The 27477-nt window shown below is 41.0% G+C and overlaps 1 protein-coding gene across 12 annotated transcripts in view; it reads left to right on the forward strand.

The window, feature by feature from the left end:
- GPATCH2L (G-patch domain containing 2 like) overlaps positions 1–27256 on the forward strand; it is a 44053-nt gene extending 16797 nt beyond the window's left edge. For 3 of the 12 annotated variants that reach the window (XM_074585317.1, XM_074585322.1, XM_074585321.1), the window contains 3 exons: positions 766–851; positions 9850–9941; positions 15015–16767. In XM_074585317.1, coding sequence (XP_074441418.1) covers positions 766–851; positions 9850–9941; positions 15015–15187 — 351 coding nt within the window. In that variant the 3' untranslated portion in view covers positions 15188–16767. Of the gene's footprint in view, positions 1–765; positions 852–9849; positions 9942–15014; positions 17192–27069 lie in introns of those variants that run through there. The other 9 variants (XM_074585318.1, XM_074585319.1, XR_012586771.1 and 6 more) reach the window with 8 other exon arrangements.
- Positions 27257–27477: the final 221 nt, after the last annotated feature.

Here is a 27477-nt window from a genome sequence, read left to right on the forward strand (position 1 = left end):
TCCATGCATTGATTGATTAGATTATTCCATCTATGTCCTGACCTTTAAAAAAAAATAAATAATCTTGAGTTGCGTCTTCTACAACAAGCTGTCTTGCGTAGGTTTGATGCCTTCAGGATTTTTCTAGTGTATGTCTAAGACACAAAGGATCTAAGATTAGCCTGACCGTGCAGTGTTTCAGAAATTTGTTTTAAGCAGTTTGCAAAGAAAGCTTGTGAGGTGGGTTGGGAGTGGGAGGAGCAGCTCACTTGCTGTGGAATGAATTGGGAGCTCATTGTGAACTGAACCTGGTGGACCTGAGTCTTCTAGAGGTCTGTTTCAGGGATACGTATGACCATAGGGAATATTGGAACTGCTCTGTGAGAAGTTCTGTGTTTGCATCATTCATAACAGTGACTTTTCTCTGTACAGTGTGAAGGTAGACAAGAGGCTTCCCAAAAGGGAGGCAGACTTCTTGCTCATGGCATGCAGCAGTAGAGCTTTCTGAGTATGCTCTTAGTCAACCAGCATTTTTAGTAATGCGAATTGAAAGACGAGTGTACTTATAACACTGTCTGTTGTGAGAAGATGGTTATCAGATTTGCTGTTGCATCCTGTGCTAGCCTTTTGTCTGAAGTGAGAGTCAGTTCTTACCTAGTCTCACCCCTTGATGTGTCAGAAAGGTCTCCTTATACTGGATGAACTATAGGGAATAGATCTGAGCAGCTTTATCTGGAGACTATTTCTTTTTATGCTTTGCTTAAATAAAATCTCTTGACTTTCCAGTTCAATCCATTATCTCCTCTGTACTCTCTGGATGTGCTTGCTGATGCTTCCCACCGAAGATGCTCACCAGCACACTGCACTGCCAGGTAACTCCCTTGCTCTGCTCTGTTGGGGTTGTGTCACTTCCCTCCCATGGTTATCTTCAGCAGTACTATGTGATCTGAACAATACTCATGGACCTGGAAGTTAATGCACTTTTCCCTAGGAGGCCTGTGTTCAAACTTAGCATAAAACATACCGATGATGATTACTTGAGAGTCTCAATACACTAAGCACTTAGAGTATTTGAAATAGTGTAGGACAGACAGGCAGAACATACTGTGCTTTTAGAAATAAATGTGATCTGTTCTGGATTGCGCAGTGAGTTGCTGCAAGTCCGTTGTATGGGTACAAATGGGCATAGTATTGTTGCCCACTATTAAAAACAGAACAAGATGAGAGAGAAAGTGCTGACAAGCTTGTGTGGGTGACATGCTGAGGCATTTTGGTATCCTGGGTACCTAAAATAGACCATCTAGGCAGATTCAGAACTCACCTGAGGTGACCTCTAATGGCTTGATCTCTCTCTCTGTTGCTATAGCTGAATTTTAGATCTGGTCTGGCCAAACGTTGAGATATATTTGAGTCCGCATAGTTGGGGTTAATATGTTATTCAGGCACCTTCTGCTGACTAATCCTAAATTAAATTCAAGTGTTAGCCTTGGAGGTGACTCCTGTTCTTGTGCTGCAGGTGACTGTCTAAAGGTAAGGTGCCCTTGAGCTCTTTCCCTGTGCAAGGAGACGGAGCCTTGCTTGGGACACAATTCTGCTTATGTGTTTGTACGAAGGACCAAATCAGAAGGAAACGTCTGGACTTTCAGCTTCATGGCTTTCTTTCCCTTGTTAATTAGCAAATAGAGCATGAAAAATGTACTGAGGTTGTATGTGTCTGAACGAAAGCTTGGCACCCACCCAGCAAAGCCTCTCCTCCCACTGGCTTCTGCAGGGAATTTTGTGGTGTCGCACCATGACCTCATGCTGCTGTAGCCAGCATGTTAAAGCTGGAAAGGGGGAGGGAGGAAGAAATCAGCTCTTAAACATTCAACTGGATGAGAATAAAAAGAACTCAGAAGATTGTACATCAAAAATTGTTTTTTTTCTGGGCTTTTGCCCCACTCCGGGGATGTTTTGTACCTGACAAGCAAGAAGATTGATTGGTCTCTTCATTTACTACAGCTAGGATAACCTTTCTTGTGCCTTGAGTGTTTTACTTGGCGCTCTACAGAAGTTTGTCTTCCAGAAAGGAGAGCTAGGCGAATCCTGCTCACGAATTCAAACAGGGCAAAGTCTCTGCCTTTATGATGGTCAGTAAAGGCTCTTTCCAAAAGTTAACCAAAGTTATCGCAAGGGATTTCTAAACCTGAAGGGATGACATTTGCTTGGTTTTGCTGAGTATGTAGTCTAGCTAACCGATGAATATATGCTTGGTTCCTTCCTCTAATGAACAGGTGACTGGTGTCCTGACGAATATAATCCACAATGAATTGTTACTGAATGTTGGCAGAGAAGTTGTCCCATCCCAGAGGAGTCTGTGTTTTTAAGTGCCTGTAGTTTGAGAAAGTAGTTCCTAATTTATTGTGAAATGTGCTCAATAATCTTTATAGGAGAAAGAAATATGGAAAGAATGACTGTGTTATGTGGCCCCATGTATGTGGCAAGGTGCTTGCTTTATGTAAAGATACTGCCAAGGGCACCGAAGGAAATTGTTCCTTCACAGAAACATTTTCTTGACAGTAGTTGTTCTTTAGGTGCTTCAAGAACCAAGCCTATTAGTAGTCCATTTTCTTACAGGAGGTTCAGATGACCTCTGGAAGCGCTGTTCACCTGTTGTCACAGGTAACGTCGTTGTCTTTTGCCATGGATGCAGTCAGTTCCAGTGGCATGTGCTTTAGTAAGCCCCTAACAGCTTGCACCTCATCCTGGAGAAACTCTATTCAGAAATTTGTCAGAATGGTGGTGGTGGTGGTGATGGTGGGGTGGGGGGATGGGGGCGGGAGCTAATTCCCTGAGAATGATATGATGCGTTAGAGAAGAAACTGTCTTTATGTTGTGGACATCCAGTTTCTTCAACTGATGCCCTCCGTGCCATGCAAAATTATCTCTCTCTGCTTTAGTTGCTGCTATCACGAATGTGTCCAATGGAGTATAGTTACCGGGTGGAATCTTTTCTCTCCCATGGAAATGTTTTCTTTATGTCAGTGGTGGATTTTGGTGCAGTTCATCTGGAAGTGCAGTTCATCTGTAAGACTGGTAACCCGGTGCTTCATTTAAGCAGAGCTGAAGGCCAGAATACTGAGCACAGTTGCGGGTGTTCAAGACAGGCTTTTCAGTGTCAAGGAGGGAGGTTCTATGTGGAGGGTTCCTTGGGAAGTCTTATTTGAAAGGCTGTATAAATTGTTCACTACCAAGATTACCTTTCTTGCTTTATGTCTGCGATGAGAAGAGATTTCATTCAAAGTGTATGCATAGCATTGGGAATTTCACACCCATCATTAGAAGCAGTTTTGTGTGTGTGGTGACTGTTATCATTAGTGGTATAATTTTATTTTGTGAAGCGAGGAGAGTTTCCTGCTTTCTTGCAGTCCTCCCGAGGGACAACTGGTGTATTAATTTGCTGTATTGCCTCCTGGCTGTTCCCAGGCTGTTTTTCCTCTTCATCATGGAATTTTTAATGGCCCTGCTGCCTCTCGGGAGGCATGCAAGGAAGAGTACCTCAGGGATCTCTTCCTTTTTTCACATGCCTATAATTACTCTCCTTTAAGAGCACAAAGCGTTTGCTAATCATGTCTTGTCTGTTAAGGTTTCGGCTTCACGATGCAGGCTGTTAAAAGCAAGCAAGTAGAGACTTGCATGGAGAGCCTGAGTGATCCTTCCCCTCTTTCCCCTCTGCCCATTTGACTCTCCGGGAGAATGGAGTGGTCTGAACAGAATTTTCTTCTTGAACTCTTTCTGCTTAAGAGGATTTTGTAAAGGCTCAAGCAGAATATCTTATTAGATTTTGGTTATTCAATGGCTGGGAAGATGTTAGAGGTTGTTGGTCGGTGGAATGTTATTCCCTTGAGGTAGGGTAAGAGTTTCAGTAGAGCCTACAGCCAATGTTCCTTCAATTTAAGTTTGAATAGCAGGTAGAATAAGAGAGGAAAGTAGAAGATAAGTTGTCCCTAATGCCATTTATTGTTTACCTAGCCTTGAAAATAGGGTTAAGGGTGAAAAGCTCAATTAAAGGTTTCCACTGGAGGTCACAGGAAAAGTGGACTTCAGGTGGCAAGCAGATTTTGAAGATGGAGATCTGAAGAATAATGTTAGAGAGACCTCTGAACAGTACAGATGAATCAAAGAAAATCACTTTGCACGTCCTCTCAGTTAATATTAACCGTAAACCTAGAGTTTGTCTGGGTTTAGAAGCAAGCCTCACATCTTGCCTGGAACACGGGATAATGATCTAAAGGTATGAGTGATAAGAGTGAGTCTCCTTGTAAACTGCCAGTTGCTCCATACCCTGGATTTGGTGGTGCTGTTAAGAGTGAAAAGGTTTGAATGTCTCTCATTCTAGTTCCAGCTCTAGAAATATGCACATCAAAGTAAATTTTGTTCTTTCTCTTCTGTATCTGTGCAGAGATCCTGACATTTCTGCCTCTTACTCAAACATGTGGAAGTACAGGGATTGTCCACAATGTCAAGCTTTTCCTGAGGCAGTTGAAGGAGTGAACGGATGTTCACAATTTCATGCCTTCCCACTTGACCAGGACAGTATCCAGTTTATTCCATGCAACCTATCCACACATCTTCATCTTCCTGGAATTTTCTTTATGTAAAAATGTCTGCTGTCAACTGCTTTAGGCATCTTTCTCCCTATTTATTTTTTTTTTTAAACTCTTTTTCCATTTAGCTGGGGCACTTTCATGTCTTCATTTGCTAAAGCCTGGCTAATATTCCAGTTGAGGATATAACTGAATTCTTCTGACAGGCATGCAATGAACAGCAGCTATCAACCTAGTGTCACATGCAGTTGTCTGAGGCCTAATGCTCCCATTTTGGTGAATCCTAATTCTCTGGAGTGAAAAATCCCCTTGGCTTCAGAATTTTGTTTACTTGCTATTGCTTTCTTCTCCTATAAAGCATATTGCCATTATCAAATCCATGTACTCAGCAGGTCTGGCAAATATTAGGACTCTTTCTGGCACAAATATCGTGTGATTCAGTATAAAAATACAGAATGCAATATATGGGATCACATTGTCTCTGCTTCGAATGCTTGCGTGGAAAACTAGAAGAAAACATGTTCCCTTGCATTTGCTATACACAAACTTTTAGGAATGGAATTGCTACGTCATTAGAATGCTTACTTGAGGAACAGACTGCTGCTGCATGAAGACCTATGAGATTTGGATGATTTAAGAAGTGAGATGACCTGTTCATGGTTTTGGAATCTGAAAATGTGCTTTAGAAGCTCTCCCGTGAGGCTCTGCAGGGCAGAGCAGGCTCTGCTATTCCCAGGAAGTAACTACGCTGTGATGTGATAGCAAGAGCCACTTGCATGCATGGAAGCTTTGTGTGCAGATTGGATGAGCATCTCGTATTGATTTTTCACGTGCTATGTGCAGATCAGACTTTGGTGCCCAGTTGGGTCTATAGTCAAAGAGGAGGAAGAACTCCGCTTTTGCTATTAATTTTGTGAAGCTGCTATCAACAGCTTCAGGTAACACCTCGGGGCTTAGAGAAGGAGCCTTTCATTTGGCTTATGTTTGCTGGGAGTATAGCATCACAACAGCAACAGCTGGGTTGTGTGGAGTTCTAGTAGCAGTATCCTTGTTAGAAGGCTGTCTCTGTTGAACATTTACTTTAACATGAGGATAATAGCCTCCCTTGTTTGTGTGACAGTAGATTAATGGCTGCCTCACACTTTCACTAAATAATCCAAGTGCTTTGCTTCCACCAAGTGTAAGGTTAGAATAAAAACTGTCAGCAGAGAAGCTGGATGATGTGAGATTACAGAGAGGCATACGCTCTCAAGTGTGCAGCGCCTCCAAGAAGGCCACAGACTGTCACAGTTAGCTCTGTAGGGTCTTCTCAGAGACCTCCGTTGTGACACTGAGGTATTTTTTTATCCCAAATTTTGAGAGAGTGGATAGACTTCTGGTCACAGGTAGTGAAGGCTTCAGGGGCCTGATGCTGTTCATTAAGGTTCTTTGTGGGATGGTGTCTGCTTGTGCTCTGTATTGTCTCCCACAGACTGTACTGCCAATCCTCATTTTCTGTTGAAACCTTGTGGTAGATGTAAAGTAGTGGCAGGCTTCTGTGGCCCTATAGTCCTGCATGTGATCACCTTGAACTCTGTAGGAGTGAGATAGGAGTTCGGTGTATGCAATTACAGTTCATTTAAAAAAAAAAAAAAAAGTCACAGAATAAATATGTGGAAAAGGAGAGAAAGGAAGCATTACTTCTGACACATTAGAGACAGCAATGAATCTCAGCTTTCTGCATAGCAAAGCCCACTTTTTCTCTAGCGTGACCTGCATGCAGAATCAGGTACCTTAAGTACTATGTTAAGAACAAGAGACAGATCCACATTTCCTGGATAATTCTTTTAGCTTGTGATTAAAAACAAAACAAAAAAAGATCACTGTCAGAAAGACACTGTAGACTTCTTCTCATATAAAACCATTTTTTCTATATGTATGTAATTTTTCATTCACTAATTCCTGGCAGTGAGAGGCTGCAGTGTGAGTTGGATATATTCCAGCCATCAGCGTAGCTGCACTTTGGATCCTGTTTTGTGTCTCCAGGTGCGTTCTGTTTTTCTCTTCCCAGGTTAGGATTTCAGTCTTCTCTAGACTGTAAACTAGGTTTTCGCATTAGTCTCTAGTCACCTAGCAGATCCGACTGTGACTGCGCACTGTGACTTTGTTTTTTTCTTATGATCAACCAGCCATAGTCCAAAAGTAACTAGGCAATTATTTTCTCATTTGCGCAACATTAAAGAAAGTATATAGAAGCCTAGCAGAAGAGATTGAAAGGCAGCAAGGGCAGAGTAAGTACCATTCTAGTTTCTCAGTTTAGGCTCAGATCTTTCATCCCATAAAACTCTATGCCTCAAACTTCTTCACAGAGGGTCTTGTGCATTTTCTGTCAGCCTTTCCTCTCAGCCCTGTTCTATTCTACTTCAGAGTAACTTTTAAACTGTTCAGAGGAGTTGTTAAAATTCAGCTTTGACAGAAAAACTAATTCATGTTGCATCATGTCAGTGAGATTTTCACAATTTATAGTTCAGCCTGTCCACTTCAATGTTGTATGCTGCACATACCCATGAGCTGACTTTCCTGGTGGTGGTATTTCTAGGAGTCTGCTGTTAAACTGGGATTTGCCAATTCTGTTCTTTTACCGATGTAACATCTATATGCGAGTTAGTGATTAGAAATTTAGATTCAAAAGTGTGGTATCTACCAAAAAATGCATATTTCATAAATTATACCTCAGACAATGTTTCTCTGCATGTCTTAATGAGGACTGTCATCCCTGCATGCATTGTTCTGCTCCCCTGTCTCCCAAGGTACGTACCAGCTGGAGATTCCCTGTACGCAGATTTATGGTGTCTGTAAAGTGCACCAACCACTTGAAACTGACACTTTTACCACCAGGTCAGTCAGAGCCAGTGAGTAATCAATAGGTTCCTGATTTACTAACTGAAGTGTGGGTGATCAATAAGGGATAAACCTGAATGAAATACATGTTACAGAGACAATTTATGATGTCTGAGCCTTTGTGTGTTAGAGGCAGGGCTGCTAGATGCAGCGTCCTTGCTATTAGTCTCCATCTGGAGTATGATTTGCCTTTACTTTGACTACAAGAAGGGATTTTGAGATTCTCACTGGTTTTTTTTAATTATTTTTTTTTTTTACCTCTTATGTAATCATAAGGTAAGGGTGGATGTGGTTTGAGCTCAGATGGATCTGAGATCCAGACGCTCTTATTCGAAATCTAGTTGTAGCATTTATAAACTGGGAAAAATTGCATAAACTCCTCTTGCAAATGATAGTGCATGCTTCTTTCCTAGTCTGTAGTGATTCTCCACCAAGGATCAGCTGGCTAATGTTGGTATAAGTTCATAAAATTAAAAAGGGAACCTTATTATGTGATAAAATGAGTTGGATTATTATATATAATTATGTAGTCGTCTAGTTAGTAATCTAATACAATGTTACTGATGCAAAATAAAAACCTGAAGTTCCATTTGCTTGAGACTATCTCTTCCTTGGGCTATGTGTGCCTAGATATTTCAGAATACATGGTAGAACTGTGCTAAAACACTATATAGCCAATGTCATAATCATGTACAAAAGCATATGCGAAATCACTTAGAGGTTAGTCACTTATGCGTACAAACACAAGATTTGAATATGCAGTCTGTAGGTGTACTGGTATTTTCACAAGTCTTTATTTTGTGTTTTCAGGAGACTTCTGTGTCTGGTTGTATTAATATGCGTTCCCAGATTTGAAAAATTGTCTGTTAGTGAAACTTAGCACAGTTTAAACATTTTTGAAACTATTCCTTAATGTCAGATTTAGATGACAGATCTTGTAGATTCCTTGTAGAACTTTTGAATTTTAGTTGAGAAGACAGAACAGTAGATATTTCTTTTTTATTTTGTGGTTGCATATTCATTACAGGTAAGTAGGTAGACCTGGCAACGTTCAAACAATTTACAGTTTTGGCTGGTATAGGAAATTTTTTGTGTTCCCTACACTGTTCTGTATAGCTACAACCTCACACTTTGGTTTTGCATGAATTCAGTGCCTAAAATTGTATATATTATAAATATGCTTCTTTTTTGTTCACAAGTAGATTTGGACGTGGAAATATGAAGCTATGAACTTTTCCTTTTGTTATGTGTAAAAGGTTTCAGTACTTGATAAATATGTTTGTTAAACTTTTGGGATTTTTTATTAAGATCAAAATAACAAGCTTTAAACATACAAAAGCTTTTCGGCACTCAATCATCTAAATTTATACGGTTCCAATCTTTACACCATGTTAGCACCTCACAATCTTTAATGGATTTTATTTGCACTGTAGTTCTGCATTTTACACGTCAGATCTGATGCAGAGAGTGACCAAGGAACTTGCCAAAGAAGCTATGTTATCTCAGACAAAGCAGGGATTTGAACCAAACATCATTGCTAAATTATGCATTTGTATTCATTATGGATTGTATTTGCGAAAGTTCTCTGGTCTGCTGCCAAGACTGTCTTTTCTGAATTAAACTTCTCTTCTTCCTGCATCTAGAACTTGGAGGAATGCTCAGTTGAAATCAGTCCCAATAATGCAGGTTGCATCTTAATTGGCAAATGGTTAAACTGGTCATCAGTAGGCTTCGGACTTAATAGTTGATATGACTGGGACAGATTACACCTTTCAGCCAGTTTTCTGGCTGAAATACAGCCTTGCTGTATTACCATAAGCCAGATTCAGCTGTTTTCATAGCACTTTGATAAGGAAATCATAATTTTGAAAATGCATGAGACAGTTTTGCATTCCTAACTTTATGAACTTACTACTATAGTGGAAACAATGTGTGTGGACATTTGGAATATAGGTACATTCTAAGATGACTCTACAGTACTAAATAGGTTGCAAAATAATTTCTGAATAAGGGAGCAAAATACCACATAATTTTTTAAAAGAGCGATCTTGCAGATATTTGTTACACTTCTTTAGAAGTAATGGTGGGACATGTTGTATCCCTGCTTGATCACATCTTTACTTATGCAGGGAGTTATTTTAAAGTTAATACAAAACCGGGTCCTTTAAAGGCTAAGAAATAACTGTGCTTCTGAGCTGTTTATGTGTGTGAGCTTTTGAAAGAAATGGGAGCATAATGGTATATTAACAAAGAATGTGAGCAAAACTTCCCTGGGAAGCTTTTGATTTGTGCTGCCTACTAGTTAAGAAGCTGATGGAAAGGTAGGAGTTGGAGGGTGATTGGCCAGAGTCTTAGAGGAAAGTAATAGTGGAACAAAGTTTAATTTGTTTTAATTTCTCTGTAGGCAAGCAAATGTACACCTGGGACCACCATGTTCAAGGGACATCAAGAGGAAACGAAAGCCAGCTGCAGCCTCCATGTCCAGCCCAACATCAGGTAATATGTGTGCCAGCATTTCCAGAGTTGTGTCCCTCTTGAGCAAAGTGCCAGTCACAGTAGTCAAAAATAGCATTACCTTGGTTTGAAACTAATGAAATGTGCGTGAGAGAGAGTATCATGTGTTTTTGCATAGCATCAAAAGCTGCCTACTAAACAAATCTTTGTTCGTGTAGCTATGGTAAATTAATATAATTTACAGTGCTTCACTGTACAGCGAGTAATAATCTATTTCTTCATAAAGCGTTATTTCCACCGTTCCTAAATTATGCAATACGTGGTAATAAAGAGGTGATAAGTGTACACAGTATGTTCCTTCAGTGTTGATCTGACATTAGCTGGTGGCTCTGGTACCCTTTTAAGGGTGTTTCTAGACACTTTCAGAGGAGCAGAAATCTGGTAATTTTTGTATCACTACTAGGTGAGACCAGCTATTCCCTGAGAGTTTTCTTACCCTTATGGATGAAAACTCTTTTCTTTTTCTTGCTCTGGGGATGTAGTGATTAAAATGCTGATTTATTTTCATGTGGCATATTTCTGGAAAGTGATTGATTACTCACCAGAATTTCAAAAAGTTTTAATTGGCAGAACACAGAGGGATTTAGGAGACTTCTTTCTGGCCTCTCGCTCTACCCCCTCTTGAAATATTTTGCCTACTGTCAAGCAACCCATGTTCTTGCAACTAGCTTATTAAAAAACTATTGTTGTAATCCAGTAACAAGGCAGTGGATAAACTGATGGGGAAACGTGGTGATGGGAAAACAGTGGGGAAAGCCAAGGGAATTGATGATGAATAGGAGGAATGAAGTTTGGATTTCTTTCTTGGGCTGGTGGATAGACAGTAAAATAATGAAGTAGGGAAGAAAGTTGTGCTAGCTCTCCAGGCCACAGGTCTGGATTACAGACTGTCTGAAAGGTTCTGTATTAAAAAAAAGAAGAGAAAAGAACATTAATAATCTGTTGCTTAGCAAAAGTGTCATCTTTTATTGACTATTTATTTAGGATATTCTTTCCTGACTGTTGAGTAATCCATGCTAGGACATTCAAAATTCTGTAGTGAAAGGGTTAGTAAAATTGTGTATCCGTAGCTACAGAATTTTAGTTCTGGGATCCTAGGTTTTCTTAGTATGAGTGCTAGTGTGTGAGCTTCTATTTCCATGCCTATGTGTTTTAAAATAGGCAAATTGTATAGTAAACACTTTTTGAAGAGTTGAATCTGCCTCTGGAGTGTAACTCAGCACTGGAAAATAGCACAGAGGTTTTTGAAAGATTGTTTTTTGCAGGGGGATGAGGGAGAGAAAATTAAAGTATGTATTACAAAATAAGGGGAGTATAGTTACTGGAATCTGGACAGGATGCTTGTGCAGATCATCAAGAGAAAAGTGCTGCAAGGTCTTTAACGGTCAGAAAAGGTATAGATATTTTCCTTAGACCTTGTTTAGAAATATCCCCAGCAAAGTTAACAGCTACGGACAGGGTTTGCTACAAGACTGACATGTGGGAAGAAACTTTTATGATTGGGTAACTGAAGCTGTGTCCTAGCAAACTTTCTACAGCAGTCTCCCAGTCGCAGCTGGAGCACAGCATGGGTATGTAACTTGGAAAATTCTGAAATCTGGGTATTATTTCTGGCAAAGGTGATCTGACCTTGGAACTACTAATGCCTAAAGAAATACATAGGGTTACTCTGCAGTAATGAGAATTAACTGAAGACTCTTATGCTTGTTAGACATTGATGAGATAGATTTTTCTCCCTTGCCATGCATCTATTTTCCCCTACATAAATGTCTTATACTGGTGTTCCCCTGTACCTGAGGAGTCCTGTCAGCCTCTTTTTTTTCACTACAGAGGCTTTTTATGTTTATGTTGTTTTACTTTTTCTGCAAAAGATGAAGCACAGGTGAATCGGAATGCAGGCCCATGCCTGTCATTGCAGGCACACAGAGTGCTGGATTTCTTCACCTTTAAATAGCTCCTTAGCTGAGTCCAACTGCTCTCGCCTCACTTGTTGACCAGGTCCTGCTTCAGTGATCTCCTTTTTTGCAACCTGAGTGCCCCATGGAGGTGAAGGACACAGCCTGAGCTGGCTCCATCAGTCAGCAGAACAAATGGGCTTGCTCTGCCGAACATCGGGCCATCTCGGATTCCACCTCTTTTATAGAGATGAGTGATGAAGAGGGGCTCGTTCCGCTTTGCCGCTGTATTAATACACATCAGGGGCCAGCTCCCGGCACTAAATCACGCTACTGCATACATCTGTTATCGGACTCCTCACCAGTGTGATGAACAAGACTGCAGATAGAGGCTTCCTCATGTCATTCTTTATAGGATTTTCCTAAAAGAATAAATAGCTCAAATCTCTGCCAACACTCTCCCCTGTCATTGTGATGAATTTAGCTTCTTTCTTAAACATGCAGCTACAAATCTTCTCCTGTCGTCTCACCTCCCACCATCCACAGAAAGTTTTGAGTTGAATTTGGCTGAAATCAGAAGATGCTAATAAAAGGCATATGAGATGTGGATGCTATCTTCCTTCTAGCTGCAGGAATGAGAGAAAGGAGCTAGAGATATGTTTATTTAGGAGCCATGCAAACTAAGCTTATTCTGTGTCTTCTCACGTACTTTTATGAATGTGAGTATTTTATGGATTCTGGTAAAACATATTTTGTCAGAGGCCCTTGTATGAACATCAAAAAACATGCATTACGGTAGCAGAAGTGCCTACATCTCTATTGTATTGTTATAGCGTTAAACTTCTGGTATTAATTCTGCCCTTTGAGGCTAACTGGCCCAAATACCATAACTGAGATAGCTGTTAAAGAATAGCGTTTTGGCTGTTGAGAGGAACAAAAAACAGGTAGAAAATTCAGAACTCATTTGCACTTCAGGAAATGACTGTTATCAAAATTGAGTTGAGCAAATTTATGCAAATACTGAGAGAGATTGAAAAGGAAAGTTAGTGCTTTCCACGCTATGCAATTGAGAAGTGTATGAGCTCTAAAGCATGAAGCTTTCACCAGGTAAGAGCAAAAGTCTGGCTGGTGTAGTTTGGCAGTAGAATAAGGAGATCTGGAGGAAGTAAGACCAGCTGTTCTGGATTAGAGCAGAAGTTCGTCCAACTCTGTGACCAACAGCCAGTGCCTAGAGAGGAAGAAAGTCTGTAGTGATAAAAAGGTCCTTCGAACTTTCGGTGATCAAGACTTAGGGGCTTCAAAAGGCATGGATAATGTCCTTGTGTTTGGTTACTTTCCATTGCAGTGCAATAGATTTGGAATAATGTCCTCAGTAGCACAGTAGAACTTGTCTGAGAAATAATGCATAAAATGTTATTCTCATGGTAGTTATTCTCTGGTTTCAGAGGAATCTGATGAAGACCATCATGCCTGTCTTCTGTTTGTCAGAACAGACCACATGTGTAGATGATTGTGAAATAAATGGTGAACAACTGTCCAGCCTTACATTGATGTTTTTAATGTTTACGTGGTCCAGTCCCCTATATATGTAGCAGTGCACATAGTAACTGGCATCCTATTCAGGTATTACAGTGAGTCTGAGCATCTTGAATACACACCTTGGCATGTATTTACGCTTAGTTTGTGAAAAATAATAATTTCTAAAATGTGCCAGTTAGCAGCCTCTGAAACTGCTTGTCAGAGAACAATCTGATGAGTAGTAGTGATTTGGTGAATTTTCCCTCTCCTATTTCTTGCTAATGCATTCACTCTTTGTCGTGGTGTGATAGTACCCAGCGGCAAGAAGCCTGTTTCAGTCCTTTGCTTTTTTTCTTTTTATGAGCAAAGATGGAGAGCCTGAGTAGGGAGGCTGCTAGAAAGGGGCCCATAGTGTAGTATTGTTGGTGATTATTAGTTTAAGGACTTTGACTTACTTTTTGTGTGTGTGTGTCTGTGTGTTTCATATGACCTTCAGGTGGAGGAAGTTGATGGGCTAGAAGTAAATTATGCAATGTACTGTTATCAGCTGTGTTGTTGTGATTGTATGGGAATGACTCACTGTTTTGGATGTACAGAAGCAGAACTGTTGGGGTTCCAGGTCTACTGAGCGTGGAACCTCAAGCGCTGAACCAGCTTTTTATTTAAACTTCAAAGCAATCGGTCCTCTAGTTGAGACTTGTTACGGCCTCTTTATCCTTCATCCGCTACAGAGCAGCAGATGCAACTTGTAATAAAAACACGCAAACAACTATTATCTATTGTGAGAATACAATGAAAATGAGATGTGTTTCATACTGAAGCAGTTACTTGTTCAAAAAAATTTTGGTTGTCCCAAAGACTCCTGTGGTAATTACTCTTTTTTATCCTGCCCCATTCTGCTTGTGACAATCAAGTGATTCAGGATACTGAGAATGGGAGTAAACTCTCATATCTCTAGGTTTTTGACAGTCCTGCTGGAAATTTCAGTGACTGTTGGGTTGAGCTATGGATCTGCAAATCTCTCTTGCTAATTATAACCATCCAATTTTGAAGCAGTGGTTGCATTGAAAAAATGAGAATGGATTCCAACCTAGCTTAGCAAGTAGCTTCTTGTTATAATACACTGATTTACTGTATTGGTTATATGTGGAGGTTCATGGTACTGCCTTTACTGGGTAAGGAGGAGATGTATGTTTTCCTCTCTAACTGAGCTTTGCAACCTGAAATTTGCCAAGCCTTCAAAGACTTTGAAAGTCTCAGATACAGGGTTAATTGAGTCTTTGTGAAGAGATCAAGTTATCTTCAATTGAGTGATTATGAATTGATTCAGTTTCAGAATGAGACAGCTAAAGCTCTTGATTTTCCACAGGAACTTTGACTAAGAGAACTAGTTACTGGACTAGGAACTCAAGAGTTTTTGAATGTGAGAATCATTAGGGCAAAGGTGTTAATGCTATCAAGAACCCGTATTTCAAAGGAATTTGGTGGGGGAACTTGTAGGAGCTCAGGAAATAACACGTTTGTATAAGAAATTATATATATGAGGTGTTTGCCATGAACTGACTTGTTCTAACATTTTTTTTTCTATTGCCTTTCCTACTCTTTTCCTCTGTTCCCCCTTTCCTGCAATTTTATATTCCAGCAACTTTATCTGTCCACATGGATGCAGCAGAGTCAGAGCTACCAGCAACACCGTCCCTGAGATCCCAGAACTCTGAGTGGACAGGGAAAACACCAGCAGCCGAGAAAGCCACTATCGCTGCCTCCAGTAACTTTTTTAAAATGCCACCAGAGAAGAGCCCTGGATACAGCTAAAAAGAAGCATTGCAACCGTAAAAGCTTGCTGGATTTTGGAATTGTTTGACTCTGGTGTGTGTCTTCACCAAACATCTTGTTTGGCAGTAGTGATATCTTCAGTATTGGTACGTGATGTGTGCCATTACCCAGACTGATCTGTGTGCCCTGCATACCTAAATCATGTTTGTGAATCTATGTTGAAAAAAAGGTAATCAGTGTTGGGACTGCAGTGGCTTTTAAAAATGTTCTTGGTATTCCTGTATTTATTATGCACTCATCTCTTTCCCTGATGCCAGCTCATATCTGCTGGGTCACGTACAGATTCTTTTGAGTCTTCAGATCTATATTCACCCGCTGGACATGTTGCTTGTTTGTACATTTGGCGTTTTTTGGGTGAAAGTCCCACTGCCGCTTGGGGAGGCAAAAGTCTTCCCCTGTTTTCTTCCAGGCCAGGAGGATTTCTTGGCTGGTGAATGAGGAGGGACTGCAAACAAGTTGAAACATGGTACCTGAATTCTGTATTAGCAGAATGTTTTCAGGCCATGTACTATTGGACTCAAATCATGTTGCTTCTAGCGAAGCAAATACGATGCTTGTCCATTCAGAAATTGCCATTGGCTTACTGGCAGCATGGTCCATTAGACATTTTCCTTCTCCCTTGTTGTGAATGTCTTTAGTCTTGCTTGTGTTTTGCATGTTCTTTCCTAAATCTCCTGCTGGATAAGGATTTGGGAGAACTACTTGGACATTAAACTGCAAGCTGGAGTCCTGGAAAGGAACCTGGGCCCTTGAATGTCCTTGGAATAGAATCATAGAATCTTCATGGTTGGAAAGGACCTTTGAGATCATCGAGTCCAACCAAACAACCTACAATCTCTGCCACTAGAGCATGCCCTGAAGTGCCACATCTAGACGTTTCTTAAACACCTCTAGGGATGGTGACTCAACCACCTCCCTGGGCAGGCTGTTTCAGTGCCTGACCACTCTTTCAGTAAAGTAATTCTTCCTAATATTTAATCTAACCCTCCCCTGCCTCAACTTCAGACCATTTCCTCTGGTCCTGTCATTATTCACCTGGGAGAAGAGGCCAACACCCACCTCTCCACAACCTCCGTTCAGGTAGTTGTAGAGGGCAATGAGGTCTCCCCTCAGCCTTCAGCCTCCTCTTCTCCAAGCTAAACATGCCCAGTTCCCTCAGCCTCTCCTCATATGACTTGGTCTCCAGACCCCTCACCAGGGGTCTGGAGAGATGGTAGAGGATATACAAAACTTCCATTTCTTGGTGTATAAATTAAAAAAATGACTGCTAGCATTTCTAAAGGACACTTGACTTTGAAGTTAACATGCCATTGAACAAAAAAGCCATTTAAAGTATCACCTGAGTTCAGAGCATTCTGGGTATTGATCAGACAACTTCTGTCTCATATTTTCCCTCCCTTCAAAAAAGTATTGTCTGCTATATCTACTGGATGTGTCTCCACCTACTGATGATTGTACTTTACTCTGCAGTGTACACAAAAGAGATTCTGTTCTTTTCATAGCATTTCGACTTGGTCATCTGTTACCTTCTGTGTTGCAGAATATATGGATAGTGATTTACTTCCTCTCTTTTATTGAATTCTTGATCACACTCCACTTACTTTTCTTGAATTACTCTGCCTGGAGCTTACTTTGGGCAATGTTTTTAGAGTATACACCTGCATAGCATGTGTCAGGGAACAGGTGGCCTCATGTCCTAAGTCCTTTAAAAATAGGATATATTTGTATGCATAGAACTCTTTGCTTTCGTTGCCATGTGGAGCTTTCAGACAGGACCGTTTAAGCTTGTGAAATTCATTTTGAATGGAGAGGTGCAGCTAGCACTCTAAAGTAGATAACAAAATTTGCATGTTTTTAGCACTTTTGCAATGTTCTCCTCTACTTTATAAATCAATAGCTGAGGGACAGATTTGATTGTGAGGCTATAAAGCAGTGATTTATATTTAACTCTGAATTAAAATGTTAAATGATCATAACATACACAAAACAGAAATTGAATGACTCACTAAATCATGATCGACAAATACAGTTATTCTACAGACACACTGTCCGTGTCTGATCCCCTAATACCTACTTACTCTTGGGGAGAGATCCAAATTGGATTTATATTTCGCAGCCCAAGCAAACTGTCAGATCTGTCATCGTAAATCCCTCTCAAAACCATTTTATTTTTTTTTTGGATGGTGGTGCATTTTAGAACTAATTAGAACAAGGAAAGCCTTTTTACCTTGCTGAAGGAGTACAGAGGTCAGTTTGGATTACGGGACAAGCTGTAAGGGTTACGTGAAGAGAGGAGTGTTCCTGTTTTTAAGTAGTCATTGGATTGTCTTATTTTGTTGTTGTTTTGTTGTTATTTTGAGCAGTGGTGCTTAAGAGATAGCACAGGAAGTCTCAGCACTCGGGGCCTAATCTAGAACATATAAAGAGAAGGTAAACCTGAAGAGTAGTAGCTTGACTATCTAGTACTCATGAACAAACAGTACACAGTGAAGAGGAAAGGTGGTCACATTCTCCTGACAACCTGCAGATAAATTTTAAGACAGGAAGCGTAGTAACTGGACTTGCAAGCTGTTTCAGTGACAGGGATTGTTTTCCTAAAAAAAGTGTTTGTGCAGCTGAGTGTCTTTCATCTCATGAAGAATCCTCCACAGCCTCTCTTGGTTTGAATCGCAGGTTCCCAGGTTGCCCAGGGAAGTTGTCACGGCCCCATCCCTGGAGGTGTTCAAGGCCAGGCTGGATGAGGCTTTGAGCAGCCTGGTCTAGTGGGACATGTTCCTGCCCATAGCAGGGCGGTTGCAACTAGATGATCTTTAAGGTCCCTTCCAACCCGAACCTTTCGGTGATGCTGTGTGGTTCTGTGAATCTGTTCAACAGACTTACTCAGATTACTGATTGTTCAGCTAAAATTTTTAATTTTGGCCTTTGTGTTCCCCTTTTTAAAACCAACTCTGATATATCTTGCTCCATTGTGAGTATTGTTCAGAGTAGTTCTGTTTCTGCTGTGGTGTCAGGACGGTCTTAAAACTTTCACAAGAGAGGTGTTTGAGGTGTTAGGGAACCAAGAGCCTTCATTATGCTCATTGCAGGGGGCGATTGCCAGACTTCACGTGATTTTTCTTGGGGGACGGGGAAGGATAATTTATCAGATTTTCCTATTGAGGTCAGTAGCACAGTTCATCTGGTTAAGCCCTTACTTAGGTTGTAAGCTCCTAGGAGGTCTTCCTTGCCTTTTAGAGGATGAATATACCTGTGGGAGTACTGAAGAGTAACTGTAGCAGGCCTCGTATGGTTTACCATGGCAGGCCTTTGGTAAGCCATACTTCCTGCCACACAACTTTCTGGAAATGCCAAGAGACTCAAGTTCTTGCAGCTGCCCTGTCTTTCTTATTTCTAGGTTAGAATCCATTTGCAGGTCAGTTAGGCTCTGAACCGAATTTCATTCTCCTGAGGTGGTAGACAACATAAATGAATCATATATCTTGTTACTTCAGGGTATTTATCAAAATCTATCTTCAAACTTCAATTGCTTGATACAGATTTGACTGTCTGCAGCATTCTTAGATGAATAAGCTAGCTGCATTGTTTTGTCTTTTTTTCTCTAAGGCAGAGTCCTTATAACTCACACTGTACTCACACAGTACTCACAGTGAAGGACACAGTCCTTCAGATGTGGATTGCTTCAGTAGAAAGGAATAATAATGTGCCTTGATTTGGTAGCTGTGCTTCTACTAAGGTGGTCCAGTATGTGATTACTGCTTCAAAGTTACACAGCTCACTCATATTTTACTTCTTGCGCACCAGGACTCCCCACCAGGTCTACCTTCTCTCTTTGTCCTTATGTGAGACTTCAATTTCCCAGACATCAATCGGGAATACCTCACTGCTGTGACAAGCAAGTCTGGGAAATTCCTGAAGTATATTGAAGATAATTTCTTGTCACCAGTACTCAGTGAGCTAACTAGGAAAGATGCCCTCCTAGACCTGTTATTTGTGAATAGAGAAGGACTTGTGAGAGACATGGTGGTAGGTGGCTGTCTTGGCCACAGGGATCACATTGAACTTGGTTGAGTTGAAAATTTTTGATGCAATGAGAAAAATGGTCAGCAGAGTTGCTACCCTGGATTAAAAGAGAGCTAACTTTTAGTTCAGCGAGTTAATTAGCAGTGTCCCCTGGGAATTGCTTTTGAGGGCTTAGGGGTCCATGAGTGCTGGTCAGTTTTTAAGAACCACCTTTTAACAGCACAAGAGCAGGCAATCCCTTTGTGTTGACAGTGAAGCAAGTGGCACAGAAGACCAGTTTGGCTGAACAGGGAACTCCTCTTGGAAATCAAGAGGAAAAAGAAATTGTATGATCTCTGGAAGCAAGGTCAGGCTTTGCAGGAACATTACAGAGCTGTGGTTCACATATGCAGGGAGAAGACATGAAAGGCCAAAGCTTAATTAGAGTTCCAACTGGCTGGTGTTGTGTCAGACAACAACAAAGGCTTTTTGAAGTACATTAGTAGCAAGAGGACGTCTAAGGAAAACATTGGACCGGTACTTGTTGAAGAGGTCACCTGACAAATCGGGGTGAAGAAAAAGTAGAGCCATTCAATGCTTTTTTTTGCCTCAGTCTCTAATAATACTGACAGACCTTGGGCTGCCCAATCCTCTGAATTGGAGGACCATGACTACAGGAACAGTGACTTTCCATTTGTGGACACTGAAATTGTAAGTTGAATGTTCATGAGGCTGGATGGGATTCATCCTAGCGCACTGAAGCAGCTAGTGGATGTTACAGCAGGATCCCTCTCGGTCATCTACGAAAGGTCTTGGGAGTCTGGGGAGGTCCCAGCTGACTGGAAGCTAGCCAGTGTTATTCCAGTTTACAAGAAGGGCATGAGGGAAGACCCAAGAAACTACAGACTTGTTAGTCTAACCTCAGTACCTGGCAAAATTATGGAGAAGATCATACTGGATGCTGTTGAAAGGCATTTAAAGGATGATGCAATCATCAGGCACAATCAACATGGGTTCACAAAGGGAAAGTCCTGTTTAACTAATTTGATATCCTTCGATGATAAGGTCACCTACTTAGAGGATGAAGGGTGCATGTAGTTTTTCTGGATTTTAGTAAGGCTTTTGATACTGTCCTTCACAGCATCCTTCTGGACAAGTTGTCCAACTGTGAGATGAGCAGGTTCACAGTGTGCTGGCTGAAGAACTGGCTGAATGGGAGTGCTCCAGGGGTTGTAGTGAATGTGGCTACGTCTGGCTGGCAACTGGTCATCAGCAGTGTTCCTCAGGGTTCAATTCTAGGGACAGTACCATTGAATGTTTTTATCAATTATTTGGATGCAACAGTTGAATGCACCATTAGCAAGTTTGCCAGTGATACTAAACTGGGAGGTGCTGTTGACCCTCTCAAGGGACAAGAGGCCTTGCAGAGGGATCTAGATAGACTGGAGCACTGGACTATGATTAATAGGACGAAATTTAAAAAGAACAAATGCCGGATTCTGCACCTGGGATGGAGTAATACTGGACACAAGTATAAATTGTGAGAGGAGTGGCTGGAGATCAGCCCTGCAGAAAGGGATCTGGGGGTGCTGGTCGACAGCAGGCTCGCTCTGAGTCAGCAGTGTGCCCTGGCAGCCAAAAGGGCAAACCGCATCCTGGGGTGCATCAAACACAGTACAACCAGCCAGTCAAAAGAGGTGATTATCTCGCTGTATTTAGTGTTGGTGCAGCCTCACCTTCACTACTGTGTGCAGTTCTGGGCCCCACAACTTAGAAAGGATGTTAAAATACTTGACCGTGTCCAGAGGAGGGCAACAAAGCTGGTGAAAGGGCTGGAAAGAATGTCCTATGGGGAGTGGCTAAGGAGTCTGGGTTTGTCTAGTTTGGAGAAAAGGAGGCTGAGGGGTGACCTCATTGCGCTCTACAGCTTTCTGAGAAGAGGAAGTGGAGAGGGAAGTGCTGATAATTTCTTCCTGGTATCCAGTGACATGATGCATGGGAAAGGTTCAAAGCTGTGCCAGGGGAGGTTCAGACCTGACATTAAGAAACACTTCTATACAGAGAGAGTGGTCAAACACTGAAGTGGGCTTACGGAGAGGTGGTTGATGCCCCAAACCTGTCAGGGTTTAAGAGCCATTTGGACGACACCCTTAATAATATATTTTAATTTTTGGTCAGCCCTGAAGTAGTCAGGCTGCTGGACTAGATGATCATTGTAGGTCCCTTCCAACTGAACTACTCTACTCTACTCTACTCTACTCTACTCTACTCATTAACTTCATGAATTTTCTGTCTTTTCATTCCTCCAGTCTGTCAGGGTCCTTATGGGTGGTACCCCCACCCTCCAGCATATCAGTAGCTCCCCTCCCCAACATGCTGTTATTTCTGATCTTGTCGAGAGTGTGTTCTGTCTCTTCCCACCAGATCACTAATGATCGCTGAACAGTATTGATCCCAGTATTGTCTTCTGAGGCATGCTTTTCATAATTGGTCATCACACAGATTTCAAACCACTGATCACTATTCTTTGAGCCTGACAGTTCAGCCAGTTTCTCACTGACCTTTCTTACTGGATGGCATCAAGTCCGTAGTTCCCCCATTTGGTTACAAGGATACTATGAGAGACCTCATCAAAAGGCTTACTGAAGTCAACGTAAACAGCATCCACTGCCCTCTGCACATCCACAGGGCCTGTCGTGTCGTCATAGAAGGCAGTCAGGTTCATAGGCATGGTTTTCCCTCATTTAATCTGGCTGCCTGTTCCTAGTCACCTTGTCCTTAGGGTGCCTGGAAATGGCTTCCAGAACATGCTGCATATAAGGCTACAAGGGAACGAGGTAGGGCTGACTAGCCTGTCATTCCCCAGATCCTCCTTCCTGCCTTTTATGAAAGCTGAGATGATACGTACCCCTTTCTGTCACTGGGGACCTCATGCAACTGCCACAATTTTTCATGGATGACAGAGACCAGTCTTAAAATGACATATTTTTGCAAACAGGGCTTTATTTATGTACAGGAAAAAGATAGGCATTCAGTGAAAGCGAAATCAAGAGCTGGGGGGAGTACACTTACTAGTTGTTCTTTGCACATTTCCAGTAGTTCCAGTGAGCTGTAGTGAGGCTTAACGCCCAGTTTGGCAGGTACTGGAGAAGCACGACTTAAAAGAATGTAGTTTCTGGCCTGATGGATTTATGAACTTAAAGTAAGGTACAGTAAAGAGCGAAGAAGGCAACAAAACCGTAGATGGAGAGAAACTCGTAAGAGGCTGGGACTAGTGCTACTGAATGATAGATTAGCTTCATGATTGTGGTATGCAGAGGTGTTTCTTGCCAGCATTCCTGAATAACGACATTGAGATGGTTAGTGCTGTCCTTTGAACTGTAGAAGCTCATGCTGTTCCTTTGTGGATGCTGCAGAGACCTGCTCCTTGGGCAGAGGGGACAAGAAGGGTGATTGAGTGCCTGTTATTGTAACCCCTTCTGCACTGAAGAAAGAAGATGCTACAAAAAATGATGTGTGTGCCTGGATATCGAAAAGGAATTATGTAAAGTGGATAAGAACTGTGCTTTGGTTTCATAAGCAACAGTTTTGTAACCGGAGAACATTTCAGTGATGCAAAAGTAAAGGACACTACCAGTTATCTTCAGAAATAGTTTTAGGAGACTATCAAAGGAGGACAAACTTCTGTTCTCATTGTGATACTGTATTATTTTTTCTTTGTCCCTTGCATTCTGTTCCAGTTTGTGTTTTGTGCTTGAGACATCCTGCTTTTGTACCATCAAGTATGGGAAAAATACTTTACAGCAATGCTTCTTAAGGGATAAAGCATAAGGGGCCCCTTGCTACACGGAAGGCATGACAAGATTATCTTAGGCCATTAACTTTTACCCAGTACAAGGATTGAACTCAGCATAGAGAACATAATGTCTTGATTATACCAAAGCGTCTCATTCTTAAGAAAGTAAACTGTGGCATGGGCAAGTGCAGGGAGACTAAACCGTCACCAGCACTTGGAGACGGGTGAATGGCTGGCCCTCAATCAGGTGACATACAGAGGTAGGTTGTGGAGAGAGAGGGAACCTTCAACATCCTTCTAAACTTTAACAGGGTAAAATGCCTTCCCGACTAGAAACCTGGCTGTTAGTGTGACTCCAGTGAGCTGATAACGATGTGTTAACTGGCATACTGAAAAGAGAATTCTTGTACCAACTCAAAGAATTGGTAAAAGTGGAAAATGGACTGGCACAGCCTGTTATATCAAAGAAAGATGCAAAATATATACATAGCTGCAGACAATAATCAGAAAAAGCATTGCTGAGCCCTGCATGTATGACCTAGGGTATTCATTGTCTTAAAGCAGAGCTGCCAGTATTAGGATGATCAGGGTTTTGCAAAGCTGCCCTCTTTTCCTTGTAACCTCTGAAGGAAATGGGATGAACAGCCTAAGAAAGGCTGCACTGGGTCAGACCAAAGGTCTGTCTCTCACAGCAGCCAGGTCTGGATGCCTAGAGGTTACTGTAAGGATTTCCTTTTAAGTTCTCTTAGCTCAGTGTCCTGTCGCAAAAAGATTTTACAAAATCTTTCTTCGAGGCTGGAGAAGACTTTTGCGACCCTTTGGCTATAGTATTTATCCTGCGACTGGATTTAATTATATTTTTAGAAGAACATGTAATCTGACTTTAAAAACATCAAGTAAGGATTAGCTCATCTTTCTTGGTAATCAGTTTTCTTGTTAATTGTCCTCTTTATAAGGAAATTGCGTCTTCTCTTGTAATAGTTTTTTCCTAATATCAGCATCCTGACATTGTTTCTTGCTATGCTTTTTTTTCAGCAGGGTTGAAAAGTCCTATTCTTCCTTTACAATTAGGCTTCTTTGTCATGTATAACTACCTATACTCAGTCAACAAGTCCTATGTAATACACTAACCCATATAAGTCATTTTTCATAAGCTTCACACTAAAAACTTGTAATTTAACCTTTAACTATGCTCCATGAAAATCCCCAGTATTTCATATCCATCTGCGTTCAGTTCTGGTGTCTACCCTTATTCTTTACGGAAGGAGGAACACTTGCTTCCCTGTTGCTATTCAGGCTTCATCTACTCACATATCCAAACATCATGGTAGCCCTTGCTGCCCAAACACTGCTGTAATGCTACAATAAAAGTGATATGCAGGCAGTTAACTTTAAAGTTCTTACCACTGCGTTTCAATGCATAAGATCCTAGATGGTAAGAATAATGTTAATTTTTTTTTAATTCCAAAATGTATGGCATTTCCTTTAGCGGTATTACAGTGCAATTCTTTACTGATGGTTTTTATAATTTGGAATACTTAAGAGCTGAGTCTGTTTAGTTTTATCAGGAGAGGATCAGAGGTGTCTTGCTTGTGTGGTAGAAAGTCCTTTATGGAAATGGAAATACTAGGTAATAAAGTGTCTCTTGTCTTGTGCAGATGGGCATAAAGATGAACTTGAAGCTAAAGCCAAATCAATTCAATTTAGAAATAGAGCGTGAGCTTTTAACAGTGAGGACAGATTAACCATCAGAACAAAGTACCGTGGGAAGCAGTAGCTTCTATGTATCTTCAGACTTCAATTTGAAGACAGTAACTTTATGGAAGGAATGTTGTAGCTAAATATAAGCCATTGAAATAAATACAGAGGCTTCTAAAAGACATTGAATGGTCAATTTTATAGTGAAGGTCAGTCTACATGAAATGATAGTTGCTTCTGGTTTAGAACAGAAGACTTTTTATGATACAGTATAGAGATCTGTTGAAAAATGGGAAGAGTTTTGGCAAACATAGGGAATAGTCATGGTGATGGAACTTTTATGGTATTACCAAAAGATTGTAATGAAATTACATGGGAAGGTGACGTGAGAAAAGATTCATCTGTGTCAAATGAAATGAAGCAGCATTTCTGCATGTGAGTTTATTTGTGAGTAGTATAATGACATACGAACATGCAGTCTTCAGAACATATATTATCACTCAGTTGAAGAGCATCCTTGGTGAGGATTCCCCCTTTCTTGCTCTACTGGCAGCTAGAATTCTGCTGTCTTGAGGTATTGTTCCCTGTGGACGTGCTCAGCTTCAGCAGCTCTGTCTCAGTTCTTTGGCTCGGTTGTGTGAACTGCCTGCACATTGCACTGAAATCAGAAACAAATGAGGGAGAGCATCAGTTGGCTTATTACCTTGATAGGATACTTGCCAAAAGAGTATGCAATATCTTTCTTAATCACTATAGCAGCTGTTGCTGCTTTTCTCTCTCATGGCATATAAGGAAGATGCCTCCTTGTAGGAGTGCCCTTTTCGTAGCCTGTAGCCTTCACTATCACACCGTAGAATTTCTCCAAGTGGAAGAGCTCTTCTGCACTCATCTGAGACGAGATGGCGTGACTGAAGGATGCAATTTTCTGGTAGTGTGTTCTCTAACATTAGGGAGCAATGACTTCTTCAGCTTTTTCAGCTTTCAAATACATTACGCTGTACCTTTGTTTCAAAATGAATGTAAAATTCTAGTGATGGAATAGTGCCACATTTGAATTGTTGCTTCAGGTCTCAAGTCCTGGACATAGTTTTAATGTCCCATGCTAGCATTTGGTTTTGTTGCCCAGGCTGGTGTGTGTGAGACCTCATTGCTGGAAGCTCTTCTGGGAGTGCTGTGAACTGGGACTGGTCTGGCCTGACCAGAGCCCTTGGGTGCTGCTGAAGCCATTGAATTTTCCTTCAAGTTTGGCAACGCCAGACAGTTAGCCAAAGCTGCCATCAGTTCCATTCTAGTTTTCTCCTCCTGTCCCGGAGGGTTTACCTAGAGATAGTTCACGAACAGGTCTACTCAAAATCTTTTGAGACATGCATCGTACGTGTCCCAAATGTTTTATGTGGTCATAAGATTTAACTGTTTGATAGGGATTGTACTCTGGGTTCCTAAGACTCTATTTTGGGGGTAATGTGTAAATAAGGAAGATTCTCGCTTGTATTTCTCTGTCTTAAACATGATGTGTATTCTCTGAATGAGGCTCTTGCAGGATCTTTGTTCTGATTTTAGAAACTGGAAATAAATCAATATATGAAAGAAGCGTTTTATCTGATATAAAGTGAACTGAGTTGAGAGTGGGAGAAGAGAGGCTTCACTGACATCTAACTAGATTTACAGTATTGGAATGTCCATTAATCTGCATGCTTCCTTGACTGTTTCCTTAAATATGAACTGTAACCTGAAGGTCTATAGGGAGTTACTATGCTTTTTTTCCTTTGAATTGCAAACTTGAGTGAAGGATTTGAGGTAATTTATCATGTCCATTCTTTGGTTTTTTGTAATGATTTTGTTTATTTCCCAGTTTGTCATGACGTTGTCTCTAGACAAGTGAGATGCTCCCTGTTTGGAATTTGAAACAATTCCAGAGTTTCTTAAGTAGCCTTTCACTTCCAAGTCACTGCTTCAGATCTGGCCAGTCCCAAAAGGGATTTAATGTAAACGAGCAGGTCAGTCTCAATTGTTTAATGGATATCTATTCGTTTGGCCGACGCTGACATCCTTTTAAGATAGATTGGCATCATTCTTTTTTACCATGATAGCAGTGGCTGCAAAGATCAAATGAGCAGTGGACTTTGAATTTTATTTTACATATATTTGTGTCCCAGTATTGATAGCTATGCGCTCTTGTGGAAGGAGCAAGACAGGACTCCCTCTACATTAACTATTCCAAGGAATAAATTGTAAAAAATTAGTTCCCAAGTTGTTTGAATGCTTTCAAACAAAAAGATCAAGATCCTCTGGAAATTGCTTCAAGTTCTCAACACTATATTGGGGGGAGCAATTTTTAAAAGTGATGATTTTCCTCTCTCATCTGCAGGCTGCACCTGTGAGAACTGGGAAGTGTTCCTGGTGAAATGCACTGATTTTTGTTGGGAGGAAGGAGAAAAGATCTCTTAACAATAGATTCTTTTATGGGAATTGCCCAGATTTGGCAAATGTGACCAACTATGGCTAACAGTCAAAAATGTCAGATATCTGAAAATCATGAGCTGATTCAGTCTTCCACTTGCTTGCATTTATTTTTTTTTTCCCTGAGGAATGAAGCATTTCATTTCATAATTGGAAGCATTTCTATATATATAAAAAAAAAAAAAGCTGAATGGTTCTAGTTCGCACATCCTTAATTTTACACTCAAGGGCTGAGAATTTTCTCAGTTCAGGTTGAATAGCTGGTGGCAAACTCTGTAACAGGACTGACTGTGGTGGCTTTTACCTATTTTGATGT

This window comes from Larus michahellis, chromosome 4 (genome assembly GCF_964199755.1).
Source record: "Larus michahellis chromosome 4, bLarMic1.1, whole genome shotgun sequence".
NCBI classification, from domain to species: domain Eukaryota; kingdom Metazoa; phylum Chordata; class Aves; order Charadriiformes; family Laridae; genus Larus; species Larus michahellis.